The 16830-nt window shown below is 48.8% G+C and overlaps 1 protein-coding gene across 2 annotated transcripts in view; it reads left to right on the top strand.

Moving 5' to 3' along the window:
• LOC133396356 (histone-lysine N-methyltransferase 2C-like) overlaps window positions 1–16830 on the top strand; it is a 75634-nt gene that overhangs the window by 45369 nt on the left and 13435 nt on the right. Inside the window, exons 41-56 of one of the 2 annotated variants that reach the window (XM_061666138.1) lie at window positions 894–1231; window positions 1308–1474; window positions 1559–1993; window positions 2412–2803; window positions 3055–3154; window positions 3234–3614; window positions 3733–3844; window positions 4577–4643; window positions 5419–5482; window positions 5558–5790; window positions 8166–8531; window positions 9082–9189; window positions 9415–10299; window positions 11071–11481; window positions 12559–12720; window positions 16673–16790. In XM_061666138.1, the coding sequence (XP_061522122.1) occupies window positions 894–1231; window positions 1308–1474; window positions 1559–1993; window positions 2412–2803; window positions 3055–3154; window positions 3234–3614; window positions 3733–3844; window positions 4577–4643; window positions 5419–5482; window positions 5558–5790; window positions 8166–8531; window positions 9082–9189; window positions 9415–10299; window positions 11071–11481; window positions 12559–12720; window positions 16673–16790 (4339 nt within the window). Of the gene's footprint in view, window positions 1–893; window positions 1232–1307; window positions 1475–1558; window positions 1994–2411; window positions 2804–3054; window positions 3155–3233; window positions 3615–3729; window positions 3845–4576; window positions 4644–5418; window positions 5483–5557; window positions 5791–8165; window positions 8532–9081; window positions 9190–9414; window positions 10300–11070; window positions 11482–12558; window positions 12721–16672; window positions 16791–16830 lie in introns of both variants that reach the window. The other variant, XM_061666137.1, reaches the window with a different exon arrangement.

The raw sequence follows: 16830 nt of genomic DNA, 5'->3' as shown, positions 1-16830 counted from the left end.
TAGCCTTCATGTCAAGCTTACATTCCCTGTACTAGTATGCTCTTTGTCCTCACTAGTAAGTCAGGTTGGGCATCGTTTGAATTTGAGCGATTCTGGTTCCTTATTTTGATTCCGATTCTTTTAGGGGGCTGGGTCAAAAAAGTTTGCATGGTTTAAATAAAGGGTGTCCAAATTATGAACATAAATTTTCTTAGCAGCCTGCAGCATAGACTAAAATGAACATTTGACTCGGGGTTCTTTATAACCAGTATCAATATCAAACCTACGAACTAAAAGGCAATGTGTGGCGAACTAAAAGTTAAATATAGCATTGTTAAAATCGTTATTTGGGACTGTTTTATCACATCAAAGGGTTTATGTGCAAGTTTTAACTTGACCTCCTGTTTTAAGCTTGTCGCCTTTTATTTTGACGGGTACGTACCAGAGCTCAGGATTTTGGCACAAAAAGTAACTTCGCATGGCACCAGTGATTTTATTTTTTTATTTTATTTTATTTTCCTTGTGGATTCCTTTGCTTACCCACTGATGAGGCACAATGGTGGTGTTTGTGAATTTTGTCCCAATTCATTGTGATATAAAGTTGTCCTAATCATGAGGACAAAGCGTGTCCTAGTGCATGGACCTTAAGCTGTGTTTTATAAATATACAAACCCCGATTCCAATGAACTGTGACCTTGTGTAAAATGTAAATGAAAACAGAATACAATAAGTTGCAAATCTTTTTGAACCTATTAATATGAATAAATTACAAAGACAATATATTTCATGTTCAAACTGGTGTATGTTATTGTTTTTACGCAAATATTCTCATTTTGAATAGCGGTTGCCGGCAGATATTGCTTTGCGGGCTCAGGAACAAGTCGACCGCTTAACGTATTGTTGGTGTCCCGCAGCGTCAGAGGCTGCGCCAGCTCATCCTTAGGCAGCAGCAGCAGAAGAGCGCATTGCGGCAGGACAAAGGCCTTCAGGAGGCCGGACCCTCGGTAGTCACACCCGGTCCGGCCACCAGCGCAGCGACACCCCATCGCTGGCTCCAGGACGCCACCGCCATCAGCACCGGTGCCGCCACCTCTCCGACGGACGTGTTTGGACGTCCCCCGCCGCCTTACCCTGGCACGCTGCGTCTTCCCAGGCCAGCTGGAGCTTATCTTGGAGCTTTTCCAGGGGAACAGCCGAGAGGGTTGACCCCCAGTGCGTCTCGTTTTCCCGTGCAGAGAGCAACGCCGTTGAGGTGAGCCGGGCGCCAGAGATAAGATTTGCCAAATGGCGCATGCGTGTGTCACCATTTTGAGCGCTCTCCCGTTCAGGTTTGCCTTGCAGGACTCCTTCCCGCGCCCCCCCCTGGCGTTGGTGCCCGGCGCTGGGCTCGCAGGCCCCAGGGTAGCCCCAGTCCCGATGAGGAAGCCGGTTCATGGTGAGTTGATCGCCATCCGTCACCTGACTGCCACCAGCCCGCACCCTCACATCATGTCAGGTGAGACGAGCACAAGTAACTTGACCTGTTGTTCTTCACTGCATTTGCTCCTCTAATGGAAGACTCAACTCTTTTGCGTGTAAGCAGTCGCCCCCCAGGCTTTTCCCGTCCCCCGCGCGCTCTCTGTGCAGCAGCACAGCATCATGGGTCAACCCTACATTGAGCTTCGCCACCGCGCTGTGGAGAACCGCTTGAGACTGCCCTTCTCCCTCACGGTCGGCCCAGTCTCCGAGACCCCCCCGCCAGCGCCTCAGCCGTCAGCTGCCAAGCCCAGTCTGGGAGCCCGGACGGGGGAGACTCCGACGTGCCGGCCCATGCTCCTGATGTTGCCGTTGAACCAGCAGAATCAGCAAAACCTGGTCCAAGCCCCGGCGTTGGGTCCGGGCAACGATGCGGCACTCCAAGGAGCCGAGGGCATAGACGAGCACCTTGAAGGGGTGGACTCTGCGGTCAAAGATCTAGAAGATGTGGAGGTGAAAGATCTAGTTGACCTCAATCTCAACCTGGATCCGGAAGATGGTAAGAATCAACGTAAGACACCGGTCCCAAGCTCATTTTTGTCTCTGGACACGTCATAGTTGTGCTTTCCCTCAGAGGACCGTTATGACCGTGAAAGCATATCAACACAACAAACTGATGCATGACTTGTTTTGAAATTAGATAATGAAAAAGGCCTGTTCAAATAGTCTTTGATGTATTTTTTTCTTTTCTTTAAATGCTTGCGATATCTCAACACTTATTAGAAGTGGAGATGGTCTGCAGTGTTGGTACACATTTGAGTAAGAAACGGGAAGTAGCTGCACATGATTGCCTTGAGCGGGCCACATGAAACCATGTGGGGGCCCAGTGTGGCCCCAGGCTGCGAGTTTGACACCCGTGGCGCAAGATGTCAAATGAAGCGCACCGATAACCAGAACTTTCACCTGTCCCACTTCAGGCAAAGAAGACTTGGACCTGGGTGCTAACGACCTCCACCTCGATGACTTCCTTCTGTCAGGGAAGTTTGACCTGATCGCTTACGCTGACCCCGAGCTCAACCTAGACGACAAGAAGGACATGTTCAATGAAGAACTTGACCTGGGAGAGTCCACGGGGGACAAGAAGGACGGACCCAGAAACACTGATAACCACGCTGACGTGCTGGGTCAGGTGAAAAAAGGAGGTGACGAGAGCGTCAAGGCAGATCCTCAAGACCAGTCTGCTCCCCTTCATCTCCCTCCACAACCGAGAAAGCTCCCTGGACCAGATGGAGTTTTTGGACTACCTGTAGCTTCTGGGGCTGAGGCAGCTGGAGCCTCTCAGCCCGGCTCCTCTTTGCACCTCGCTAAGGTAGACCTTCAGCCTTTAACATTCCTCTCAACTCAGACATTATCATGCAGTAAAATGATCTTGTGAGCAGTCGTGAGATCGCCTCCAGGGCTCTTGTGGTCTTGGTCTGCTCACAACTTTTAGCTCTTCCCCCCCCCAAAAAAAAACAAGAATCTGCGAATAGGTGAATACACAAGTAGAGAAACGCGAGTATGCGGGGGAAGACTGTACTACTTATTAATAACCTGGACATAACAATTCTGTCCGATTAGGGGGAGTTGGGAGTGTCTGGTTCTGGTTCAGGGATTTTGCCAGAACTTCATGCCCAGGGAAAAGTTCTGTCTTCTGCTGTGACTCCCACGCCGGCTCCAGGTGAACCTACTGATCAGGATGTGAGTTTTACCAGCTTGGCGGTGGGATGGAGCGTTGACCCAGGGCTTTGTGTCTTCAGGTCCGCAGTCTGACTTTCAGCGGAGAGCACCCGGACCCTCGTCGGCTTACCTTGATCCTCCACCTCAGACTCATCCGCTGCCATTTCAGCGCACGTCGGCTCATCAGGGTCTTCCGTCTGGTTCCGGCCCTCACTCGGTGTCACTCCGATTGCCCCAGCCTTGCCTCCTCCTCAACACTCAGGCCCAGCCTCCTCAGCGGGACGTGCCGACTCAGACCCAGGACCAGGACCAGAACAAAGGCAAACCTTTGCTTCTGGAGGAGCAGCCTCTCTTGCTGCAGGATCTCCTGGACCAGGAGCGCCAGGAGCAGCAGCAGCAGAAACAGATGCAGGCCCTGATCAGACAGAAGTCCACCTCGGACCCCGGAATCCCTGATTTGGGTAAGATGACGACCGTCCCATCCCGTGATCGGCCCCTTTTATATATTGTGTTGTTGTGAACCTGTGTGTGTGTGTGTGTGTGTGTGTGTGTGTGGGTGGGCGGGCGTGCGTGCAGCAGACTTTGACTCCATATCGGACCCCATCATGAAGGCCAAGATGGTGGCTCTGAAGGGCATCAACAAGGTCATGACCCAAGGCAACCTGGGCCTCAACAACATGGTCGTTAACAGGTAGGACCACTTGTCACATGGCTCTGTAACATGACTTTGTCCAGTGGCGGGCCGTGCATTTGTTACCTCGGCCTTCAGTGGGGAATTAATCCACCGCTTACCATTTGGCACTTATAGAACCCATCAAAACTGTGCCGTGTACATCATTCACATCAATATTTAGCTAGTAACATAGCAAAGGCAATGAAACACATTTTTAAAAAATGGAGCAATACATCCTATTCAGCAGAGATGCTTTGTGCAGCTCGCTACAGATGTTTTGTTAGTAGAAGTTGGCTGTAGTCATTTTTGCTCAGACCAACCAATCAGCGGATAGAAAAATGCCGATGTCATTGGCGGTCAGCTCATTAGCCTTGTCAGTACAAATTTGAAATGTGATTGGTTAAAGAAATAGTCCCTTTGCTTGTAAAGTTAGAAAAGGTACATGGCCCAGCACGACTGGTTGTGAAGGCAGATTAGATTGACATGGCAACAAAGAGGCTGAAATCTGATTGGACAAAAAAATCCACTTCCCCGTACTGGAGGCAGTGCAGTCAAGAGCAACAAATAGACTTTTGGGAATAAGTTAATACAATTTGATGGAATAAATATTAGAATTTAGTACATGTAGGTCAGCACTTGTGACAGTGTTTAGGCCAGCAGAGAAGGCCTTCTGGCGCTGGCTCACCACTGACTCGGTCACATGACTGTGTGATTTGGCGGGTTCCACTTCCTGTGTTGTATACATGTTAGGTTTCATCAGGCTCCTGGTGCCGCCACTCCCGAGGCCACAACGCAGCCTCCTCTTTCAGTGGGACAGGTGGGTACTCTTTCCCCCCCACCTCACACACACACCATCAACCACCTTGAAGGTCTTCAGACATGCAGGACGGGACCTATTATTCAGCTCCATGACACATCAGCTCAGTACAGAACCCGGGTGACGACATGAACGTATTTTAGTTTTTAATCTTATAACACGTGTCAGACACTTGAGGAATGGGTACGATTTAGTGAACCACACTCCCTCCTCCTTTGCACTCCTCGTTAGGGTCACGCTGGCGCTCCAGAACAGAGGAGCTACAGGTAAGATTGATTCGTATCTTAGCTGTCCGTGTGGTCTGACCCAGAACGGATGAGGATTGGCGTGTTTCAGTAAAGAGCACCCACCCAGTACATATCGCCTTTTTTAAGGAACGTGTGTGACTTGATAAATTGCGCACAAACGACAGGTGCGAATGACTGCAATGCGTGCAATTTAAAAATTTATCTTGGCCGTTCAACTCATTTTTGACAATTTTCTGTTTTCCGTCAGAAGGTCGTTATGAATGAAACCATGTCAACGTACAATATCTGAAGTCAAGGACAATACTTTGTTCAACTATAGTCTTAAAAAGGGGTTTGGTCACAACATTATTACAAGGGAAAATAATTAGCAATTTTGATTCAGATTTTTGCAAGAAACAGGAAGTAGACTAGACGCATGATTTTGCTTTAGTGGGCCACAGGATTTGGGGGCGGGGCGGGGCGGTGGAATTATCATAAAACACATGCGTTTGCGGGCTAAAACCGGAAGTGTCACGTTTCCTCATCAGGACGCCGAGTTGACCCCTCAGCTGGTCCAGCCCAGCCCTCCCAGCTGTGGACCCGGCTTTGTCAGTGAGTTTCACCGGCAGAAGTGTCAAGTTGTTGAAATGCCGGTTTGCCCGTTTGTGACACGCAATTGTGCCGCAGACGACTCTCAGAGGCGTCAGTACGAGGAGTGGTTGGGGGAGACGCAGCAACTCTTGCAGATGCAACAGTGCCTCCTGGAGGACCAGATCGCCGTGCACCGCAAGACCAAGAAGGCTCTGTCGGCCAAACAGAGGACGGCCAAGAAAGCGGGCCGTGTGCTGGGCGAGGAGGATGCCGCCCAGCTGCAATACGTCATGGACCAGCAGTCCGCCGTCCAGAAGCAGCTGGAGCAGGTGCGTGTCTGCGCGCCGCCGGGCAGCAGGGGCCGCCGACGAGCTTTCAGATGGCCGGATTGATGAGGATTCTAGACTTGGGGCAGCGTGGCGCATCCACTCTATTTAGCCTCCTCACTCAGAGGTTACGCTTAGTTTAATTTGGATTGTTTTAAAGGAAACGGAAAAAAAACACGAAACCTTTCAGAATCATATTTATTTGCCAAGTATGTCCAAAAAAACACAAGGAATTTGGCTCCGGTAGTTGGAGCCGCTCTAGTACGACAACAGACCGTCAATTCACAGAGAATACTTTTGAGACATAAAGACATTGACAAAAAACAGTCACTGAGCAATAAAGGGTTGCTAGTTATCTGGTAATGCCAGTACAAATTGTTTTTATTTATTTATTTATTTTTGGGGGGGCAATTGTGCAAAAAGATGCAGTCTTCTTGCACTTTGAGCAGTTTGAATGACTACTATAACAATAGTACGGTGCAATGACCATTGTGCAAAGGGCACAGAGACTTCAAGGAGTGTATGCAGTTAGCGCGATAATCTGGGACAATGTCGATTGTGCAAATGTTGCAGAGTGTGCAAGTGGGGCAGATGCTGCTCTGGCATGAGTGGCCAGTATTGGTCAACAACAGATATGCAGATCATGCAGCGTGGCGAGACTCATGCACTCACTGTAGTAGTCTACTACTATGGAATTGTAGGTTAGCTGTTTAAGAAGTTGATGGCAAGAGGGAAGAAGCTGTTGTAATGTCTGCTAGTTCTAGTTTGCATTGATCGGTAGCGCCTACCTGAGGGAAGGAGCCGGAAGAGCCGGTGACCGGGATGCGGAGGGTCCGAGAGGATTTTGCACGCTCTTGTCTTAGTTCTGGCAGCGTGCAAGTCCTCAAGGGTGGGTAGGGGGCTACCGACAATCTTTTCAGCAGTTTTGATTGTCCGTCGCAGTCGGAGTTTTGTCCTTTTTTGTAGCAGCGCCAAACCAGACTGTGATGGAAGAACACCGGACCGATTCGATGACCGCTGTGTAGAACCGCCTCAGCAGCTCCCGTGGCAGGCCGTGCTTCCTCAGAAGCCGCAGGAAGTACATCCTCCGCTGGGCCTTTTTGGGGACGGAGTTGTTGATCGCCCCCTTCAGGTCCTGAGAGACTGTAATTCCCAGGAACTCGAAGGTCTCTACGGTTGACACAAGGCAGCTGGACAGCGTGAGGGCGAGCGGTGGCAAAGGATGCCTCCTGAAGTCCACGATCATCTCTACAGTCTTGAGCGTGTTCAGCTCCAGGTTGTGTCGGCCGCACCGCAGCTCCGGGCGCTCCGCTTCCTGTCGATATGCAGACTCGTCACCGTCTTTGATGAGGCCGATGACAGCGGTGTCATCTGCAAACTTCAGGAGTTTGACAGCCGGGTGTGTTGAGGTGCAGTCGTTCGTGTAGAGAGAAGAGCAGCGGAGAGAGGACACGACCTTGGCGCCCCGGTGCTGATGCTGCGTGTGGATGAGGTGGTCTCTCCCAGCCTCACCTGCTGTGTCCTGCCCGTCAGAAAGCTGTAAATCCACTGGCAGATGGCAGGCGTTGAGTTGAAGAAGCTTGAAGGAAAGGGGTTCAGGGAGGATGGTGTTGAACGCTGAGCTGAAGTCCACGAACAGGATCCTCGCCAGGTCCCTGCACTGTCGAGGTGTTCTAGAATGAAGTGCAGTCCCATGTTGAATTTTCCAGTCTGTGCAGTCTAAACAGCTTTGAAGTTCTGTCTTTGCTTCAGTGGTCCACTTTTTCACTGTTTTCACTGTAGGCTTCACACATTTAAGTTCTTGCCTGTGTGTCGGTATTAAGTGAATTAAGCAGTGATCAGACGAGCCCAGTGCTGCACGAGGTATAGCACGGTATGCGTTATTTAGCGTCGTGTAGCAGTGGTCTAAAATGTTATTTTCCCTGGTGGGACAGTCGATGTGCTGCTTGTATTGAGGGAGTTCGTGGTTGAGTTTAGCTTTGTTAAAGTCCCCGAGAATAATGAGGGGTGAGTGCGGGTGTTTTTGTTTTCCAGTTTCGTTGACTTGTTCGGCGAGCGTTAGCAGTGCGGCGTTGGTGTTAGGTTGAGGCGGAACGTAGACACCGGCGAGAATGAACGATGCGAACTCACGAGGCGAGTAGAATGGCTTACAGTTCAAAAACAGCGTCTCCAAATGAGGGCTGCAGTGTGCGCTGAGCTCCGTGACGTCCGTACACCATTTTTCGTGGATATAGAAGCATATCCCGCCTTTTTGTTTTCCCCGATGATTCCATGTCGCGGTCTGCCCGGTGAAGATGGAAGCCGGGGGGTATGTTTGGGGAATATCTGGCTCGCCTATTGTTTACAAACCTTCTGAAATGGTCTACGTTGTGCTTCAGATCCGGAAGCAGCAGAAAGATCATACGGTGCTCATTGAGGACTACAAGACCAAACAGCGGCAGCAGACAGCCCCCACGAACGTGCCTGCTGCAGTGCTCCCCCAAAATGTGCTGCCTTTGCAGAATAACGCCCAGAACGTCCCTCACGGTTGGTCGCCAGCAGGCTTGGCTGCTGGCTTGATGGGGCAGAATTTGACATCTCGCCCACCACCTCAGATGTCGCCTGCCCACTCGACGACCCCTCAGGTTTCAGCCGTAGTGCCCGGACTTCCGACTCCAACGGCGGGCTTTGCCCCCAACCTTAGGGGACCCGCCGGGGGCCCCAGTGGCACCTCAGCGGGTGACTCATCGACCCCCTCGCCACAGGTAACACACTGGGAATCAAACTACAGTGAACCCCCATTTCTCGTGGGCGATATGTTCCAGATCCACATGGGAGAGGTGAAAATCTTCCATATACAGTAGATAGACCACATAAAAATCATTCTTTATACTTTTACCCCTCCCACACATTTTAAACATTTAAACTTACTAAAATACACCTAAACTTATGAAAAGACTGTTTCTTTCTCGCCTGTCTTCATTGTCTGGGTGGCACAGTTCTTCAAATAAGAGCAATGCAAAGCCAATTTATATATATATATATATATATATATATATATATATATATATATATATATATATATATATATATATATACTTAATTATCTAGCGTGTTGTGGCACAACTCTAATTTGAGACTTGCCTGTGTACTGTAAAAGTAAAAACCCATCAAGACGATCTCTTATAAACCCGCCGCGATATACAGTAGCATGGTCACGATTGATGACCCACAATATAGCGGGGGAACACTCTTTGGCACATTCACGTGAAATATCTTTAAGCAAATGAACGCAAATTCCTTCTCCTCATGCAGGTCAAATTTGACGACAACAACCCGTTCAGTGAAGGTTTCCAGGAGAGGGAAAGGAGGGAAAGGCTGAGAGAGCAGCAAGAGCGACACAGAGTGCAACTCATGCAGGGGGTGAGAGAGACGCACGCACGCACACACGTGTTGGGAATCATTGACTCATTCCCTGCTCCCTAATCATTACAAAGGGACTTCATGTGGACTTTTTAGGGAAGTATCTAAGTCCGCTCTATAAAAATCGCTATCAAGTGCACCCACGCATATTCACGGTTATACATTTGCCCATTCACCCATTGCTGATTTTTCGGGTGAGCCTATATTTATGTTTGTCTCTCTCAGGTGGAGCGCCATCGAGTATTGCACCAGCAGAGGCTGGATCTGGATCAGCAAGGCCTCCTTGGCCCCCAAAGCGGGTCCCGGTTGGGTGCCGCTGGGCCAGCAGTAGGCGAGACTCCCGGCTCCACCCCCTGCGGGGAAAGTCTCTCCCAGATGCCCTTCTTCAGTTCTGAGCTTCCCCAGGACTTTCTACAGTCTCCCCCGGGCCCCGGACCACCCACGCTGGGGGGGCAGGCGGGGGTGCTTTTTCCTCAGACTCAGCAGGGCTTCACGGTCGGGCCGCTCCCGCACGGGGTGGGCCCCGCCTCGGAGTTCATTCCAGGGGCTTCCCCGGAGCGGGGTAGGGTCTTGCCCGTGGAGGCGGCGTCTCCAAACCTGCAGACTAAACCGAGAGCTGCCGGGAGTCTGGGTCAGGTCCACACGCCGGGCGCCCTTCAAATGCCCTCCAAACAAGGCGGTCAAGGTCTTCCGTTCAGCCCCGACTCAGCCTCCTCCTCGCCGTCCGCCGTCCTCCACGCGTCATTCTCCTCATCGCCCCTTCCTCAGCTCTACGCCGACATCCTGCCCGATGACGGCCTGAAGAGGAGGAGGAGCGTCAACCGGGACAGAGACAACGCCGCCGCTGGAGGAGGAGCCCGAACGCCGCTTTCGACTCACTCCGATGACATCACAGCCCCGCCGACTCCGGCGTTTTCCGACACTTCCTGTTCTACTCCCACACGGAGCGGCACAGAGCTGGCCGACTTGAACTTGCCCCTCTCGGCTCTGGCCCCGTCCTCTGAGCTGGAGAGGCAACTGTCGGTAGTTTGTGCGGCCCAGGAAAGAAGCTCTCTTCTGGGCACGGATGCTCAAAGCGACGACCTGTGTGGAAGCCGAACTGCAGTCAAGGTACGTCACGTCGCGTGCCGCCATCACAGACGGACCACGTAATTTTGGCATTCGTTGAATCTCGGTTTATTGTGGGGACCCCCCAAAATAGGTTAAAATCTGTGATATGGATATATATATTTTAAATTGTTTTACGCCTCCAACACGCTTTAAACTCATTTAAAAGCATTTTTAAGCGTTCCTTAACACCCGTTCTCACTGTCAGAAGACGAACACCGTCATCAACAGCAACAAAATTATTTATTATTTTTATTGACAATTAAACATTGTATATTTAAAGTCCAAAATGTTCAACCAAAGCGTATCTGAAAGGTCCGCTAGCTTAATGCCCACATATACAGTGAAACGCTATAACTAGGTTCATGTAAATTAGCATAGATGTTAAGCTAATTTTAAACCTTCAAACAACTGCTACTTTAAAACACATGCAGCTGCAACACAAAACAAAAGCAAATTAAATATAGTATGTTTTAAAGGAGTTCTAGTCTCTGTGGGAAGGGCAACTTACTGCAGTTTAGTAGGGGGGACCTTCTTCTTGCATTACATTACACTGCATCTCTTATGTTGAGCTCAGTGCTACCCTCCTTGTTGTGGTACAACGTGGTACTACACTGAAGGCGCGCAACTCTAAATTGGTAAAAAGATGAACCGCACTGTAGCGGGTGTTCACTGTAAGCTGTTGCCTGCTGTAAAACGGCTGGCGGGCCACAAAAAGTCCACGGACTATAGTTGGGACATCCCTGCCTCAGCGCTTCATTTGTTTTTGTGCAGGAGGAGCGCGAGGAGCGAGGAGCCTGCGGAGGAAATCCCGTAAAGCTGGAATGCGCCTCCCCTCTTTACGGCGGCCGGGGAGGTGACCTCGGCAAGGAGCTCCTCCGGCACCTGCTGAAGGAAAAAAACTCTCCCGCAAAGACACCGTCGCCTAGCCGCCAGCTGTCAGGTGAAAGCGCGCGTTCTAAGGATGAGGATGGCGCCGGTTTCCATGGCAATATGACAGCAGACGGTCCCGATGTCCTGGACTTGTTGGGTAAGAGGAAGCCCCAGCGCTGTAAGAGAGCCGCACGGCCCGACAAAGACAAAACTCTCTGCAAATACAAGAGGAGACGACGAGAGGACGACGACGACCGCGCCCTCGACTGCTCCTCTTCCCCATCAGAGCAGATCATGACGCACTTCACGCAGGTCGACTGACACCACACAACTTGCAAATATTTGCCAGTTCGCCGATGACGCAACTACATAATAGAGATAAAAATCCCGTTCTAGTGGTTAGGGAGTAGGAAATGATGAAAGGATCCCAACGAAGTCGCTGCCGATGGAATCATTCACTCATCCCCAACTCTAATCATTACGCAGGGATTTTTAGTGGACATTTTAGTCAATCAAATACGGGTCATTTTCACATAATTTGATCAATAACAATGAAGACATTTATAAAAAAATAAAAAATAAAAAAAAAAGCTATATATATATGGCCCTTTGAAAAACACATTTTGCATAACGGTAAAGACATAAACAGCATCCTAAAATTGGTGAGGCTTGTACAATTTCCATGCGTTGCCCTTCAAACTCTGCGGATACAAGTGCAGAAATGAGCCAAACTTCTCAGTAAAGCAATTCCACTCTTGTCTTTGTACAATCGTAATAACAGTAAAGACATGGACTAGTTCTGAAACTTTCACAAATTCCTACATATTCCTATATCAACTATAACTATTTATTTTGCTGTCTGCAAAATGAATGCAAAATGGCTGTCTCATCCTGGCACTTCAGCTCACAGATCCCTCTGGTGTATTGCAACATCATGAAGCACTCTCCTGTGGCATTAACGGTCGAGGCGGCTTGAGTGACATTTGTAAAAGAAGCAACAACCAAAAAAGGAGCTCTTAAGAGCACACTAAGGCAAATTAAGCAGTAGGAGGAAAAAAAACAATAGATCCAAAAATGTCATTAACTTGTGTTGCAAATCATGACACTTGATTTGGGAAACCTAACGATAGACATGTTGGGATTAAAAGTGTGAAGCTTTTTTTTTCTTAAAAACAATTGTGACCTGTTGATGGATAGCAGCTGCCAATCATTCAAATACTCATCTCGGTCAAATGAATAGATTTTTCCAAAGGAAAATCAGTGGGATATGTCTTTACAGTTATTGATGAACTGAAATGAAAATGACCCCACATAGTCCACGAGATAACAATCGCTATCTAGCGGCGGCCTTGTCGTTCCAGTGGCTAATAATGTTTCTGGGCCCCTCAGCTGTCGGTGCTGCCCCTCATGGAGCCCGTCCTGGGTCTGGGCCTGAGCCTGTTTCCCCCGTACGGCAGCTCGTCTCTGGGCCGAGACTCCAGGCTGAGCGGCTCCTTCGGCAGCGCCTGCCTGGATGGAGTCGCCGACTACTACACGCAACTCACGTGCAAAGTAGGAGGAAATTGTGCGAGAAAACATCACACGGCATTTTCATTTCGGGTTGGGTGTAGGAATTCCACACTTATTCACAAAAAAGGAGGGGACAGTATGGTGGCTTTTCAGTTTGGGAGTCTTTTAATTCAAAGTTAGTCCAAAACACATGTATATTTGCATTCCATCTAATGGCTAACAGGTTAGCAACAACGGATAGCTAATGACTTCCTGCTTCCATACCTGAAGAATCATGGGAAAGGTAGTCTTCTTTGCATTAAAAAAAAAAACATTTGTCCGCAATCTACCATCTCTAATATCTGTCTATAAATGACTAAACACGAGCAAAAATGAATATTAATGGTGCCGAATTAATCAAATAAACATACTGTTGAAATCGGCTGTTAACAGACAACAGAAGTTACAATCATGGGTGATTCAAATTTATTTGTAGTTCAACATTAATAGTAAGTACTTCCCAGTAAGAAACGCAACGGAATGCAGCCCTATGGGGGGCACAAGCCAGTGCAAACTGTAGGCCGGTCCCAAGCCCGGATAAATGCAGAGGGTTGCGTCAGGAAGGGCATCCGGCTTAAAACTTTGCCAAACAAATATGAGCGTTCATCCAAAGAATTCCATACCGGATCGGTCGTGGCCCGGGTTAACGACGTCCGCTACCGGCGACGTCAACCTGCAGGGCGCCGGTGTAAATTCGGCTACTGTGGGTCGAAGTCGAAGAAGAAGAAGAAGAGGTGGAAAGCGGGTTCTTCGGCAGAAAGAGAAGAGGAAAGCACAGAGCCTAGAACTGAATGTGGGGACTTTGAATGTTGGGACTATGACAGGAAAATCTCGGGAGTTGGTTGACATGATGATTGGGAGAAAGGTTGATATATTGTGTGTCCAGGAGAGCAGGTGGAAAGGCAGTAAGGCTGGAAGTTTAGGGGCAGGGTTCAAATTATTTTACCATGGTGGAGATGGGAAGAGAAATGGATGTCTTGGAGGTAAAAAGAGTATCAGATCGAGTGATGAGGGTGAAACTTATGTGTAATGTGATTAGTAGCTATGCCCCACAGGTAGGATGTGACCTAGAGGTGAAAGAGAAATTCTGGAAGGAGCTAGACGAAGTAGTTCTGAGCATCCCAGACACAGAGAGAGTCGTGATTGGTGCAGATTGTAATGGACATGTTGGTGAAGGAAATAGGGGTGATGAAGAAGTGATGGCATCCAGGAAATGAACTTGGAGGGACAGATGGTGGTAGACTTTGCAAAAAGGATGCAAATGGCTATAGTGAACACTTGTTTCCAGAAGAGGCAGGAACATAGGGTGACCTACAAGAGCGCAGGTAGAAGCACGCAGGTGGATTACATCTTGCGCAGACGATGTCATCTGAAGGAGGTTACCGACTGTAAGGTAGTGGTAGGGGAGAGTGTGGCTAGACAGTATAGGATGGTAGTGTGTAAGATGACTCTGGTGGTGGGGAGGAAGATTAGGAAGACAAAGGCAGAGCAGAGAACCATGTGGTGGAAGCTGATACAGGACGAGTGTTGTGCAGCTTTTCGGCAGAGGTGAGACAGGAGGAGCTTCCAGAAGACTGGACCACTGCAGCCAAGGTGATTAGAGAGACAGGCAGGAGAGTACTTGGTTTATCTTCTGGCAGGAAAGGAGAGGAGACTTGGTGGTGGAACCTCACAGTACAGGAAATCATACAAGGTAAAAGGTTAGCTAAGAAGAAGTGGGACACCAAGAGGACCGAGGAGAGGCGAAAGGAATACATTGAGATGCGACATAGGGCAAAGGTAGAGGTGGCAAAGGCCAAACAAGAGGCATATGATGACATGTATGCCAGGTTGGACACTAAAGAAGGAGAAAAGGATCTATACAGGTTGGCCAGACAGAGGAATAGAGATGGGAAGGATGTGCCGCGGATTACGGTGATTAAAGATAAAGATGGAAATATGTTGACTGGTGCCAGCAGTGTGCTACCTAGATGGAAAGAATACTTTGAGGAGTTGATGAATGAAGAAAATGAGAGCGTAGGGGGAAGTTAGAAAGGCATTAAAGAGGATGCAAAATGGAAAGGCAGTTGGTCCTGATGACATCCCTGTGGAGGTATGGAAGCATGTAGGAGAAGGTGGCTGTGGACTTTTTGACCAGCTTGTTCAACAGAATTCTAGCGGGTGAGAAGATGCCTGAGGAATGGAGGAAAAGTGTGCTGGTGCCCATTTTTAAGAACAAGGGTGATGTGCAGAGCTGTGGCAACTATAGAGGAATAAAGTGGATGAGCCACACAATCAAGTTATGGGAAAGAGTAGTGGAGGCAAGACTCAGGACAGAAGTGAGTATTTGCGAGCAACAGTCTGGTTTCATGCCTAGAAAGAGTACCACAGATGCATTATTTGCCTTGAGGATGTTGATGAGAAGGTCAGAAGGAGCTACATTGTGTCTTTGTGGATCTAGAGAAAGCCTATGACAGAGTACCCAGAGAGGAACTGTGGTACTGCATGCGGAAGTCTGGAGTGGCAGAGAAGTATGTTAGAATAATAAATAAAAATGTACGAGGGCAGCACAACAATGGTGAAGTGTGCTGTTGGTGTGACAGACGAATTGAAGGTGGAGGTGGGACTGCATCGGGGATCAGCCCTGAGCCCGTTCCTGTTTGCAGTGGTGATGGATAGGCTGACAGTTGAGCTTAGACTGGAATCCCCGTGGACCATGATGTTTGCAGATGACATTGTGATCTGCAGTGAAAGCAGGGAGCAGGTGGAGGAACAGATAGAAAGATGGAGGCATGCACTGGAAAGCAGAGGAATGAAGATTAGCCGAAGTAAGACAGAATATATGTGCATGAATGAGAGGGGTGGAGGGGGAAGAGTGAGGTTGCAGGGAGAAGAGATAGCAAGGGTGGAGGACTTGAAATACTTGGGGTCAACCGTCCAGCGCAATGGTGAGTGTGGTCAGGAAGTGAAGAAACGGGTGGAGGAAGGTATCAGGTGTGTTATGTGACCGAAGAGTCTCTGCTAGGATGAAGGGCAAAGTTTATAAAACAGTGGTGAGGCCGGCCATGATGGACGGATTAGAGACAGTGGCACTGAAGAGACAACAGGAAGCAGAGCTGGAGGTGGTGGAAATGAAGATGTTGGGGTTCGCTCTCGGAGTGACCAGGTTGGATCAAATTAGAAATGAGCTCATCAGAGGGACGGCCGAGGTTCGATGTTTTGGAGACAAAGTTAGAGAGAGCAGACTTCGATGGGTTGGACACGTCCAGAGGAGAAATAGTGAGTATATTGGTAGAAGGATGATGAGGATGGAGCTGCCAGGCAAGAGAGCGAGAGGAAGACCAAAGAGAAGGTTGATGGACGTCGTGAGAGAAGACATGAGGGCAGTTGGTGTTCGAGAGGAGGATGCAGGAGAAGGAAAGGAAATACATGGAAAAGGATGACGCGCTGTGGCGACCACTAAAGGGACAAGCCCAAAGGAAAAGATGAAGAATTCCCAGTAAGAAACGGGAAAAGTGGAGACCTTTGACCTGGGGTATGTGTTTCCAAGCAGCAGATATTTTGCTTAAGGTCATCTTAATTCGCTTGTACAACCAACGCTTGTATGAGAAAAGAGAGAGCTGTTAGTCTTGCGCTTACATATGGACAAGCCAAGCGATGCAGTTTAAATAAAAAATATTTTAATGATCATGTTTAAATACATACAGTTAATGGTTGAAAACACTATGCAAAAAAAAAAAAAAGTTTCAAAGCTTGTTTGGTACCAGGAAAAAATAAAGCTAATCGCAGAAGGGAAATCACGAAAGCAAGTAATGTTATTGTCATTAATTTTTTCTAGAAGTGAAGGGAAAAAAATTATTAAAATCGTCAATCAGATTTTTTGGGGCAAAATAAATCTTGAGATTAGTTTTTTTGTCCTCATCTTGCAGCCCACTTTTATTGTTATAACTGTAACATTTAACATGGCCCCTTGCAGAACCTCCTCGGCAACCCCCCCACACCTCCGGCCTCGCTGCCGCCCACCCCCCCTCCGGTGGCCAAGCAGAAGCTTGTCAACGGCTTTGCCACGACGGAGGAAGTGAGCAGGAAGGACGGTGAGTACGGCGTAGCCTTTAGCGCAAGGTGACCTTCGGG

Source organism: Phycodurus eques, chromosome 21, assembly GCF_024500275.1.
Source record: "Phycodurus eques isolate BA_2022a chromosome 21, UOR_Pequ_1.1, whole genome shotgun sequence".
In the NCBI taxonomy this organism is placed as follows: Eukaryota; Metazoa; Chordata; class Actinopteri; order Syngnathiformes; family Syngnathidae; genus Phycodurus; species Phycodurus eques.
This window is presented reverse-complemented; position numbering and strand designations above follow the sequence as displayed.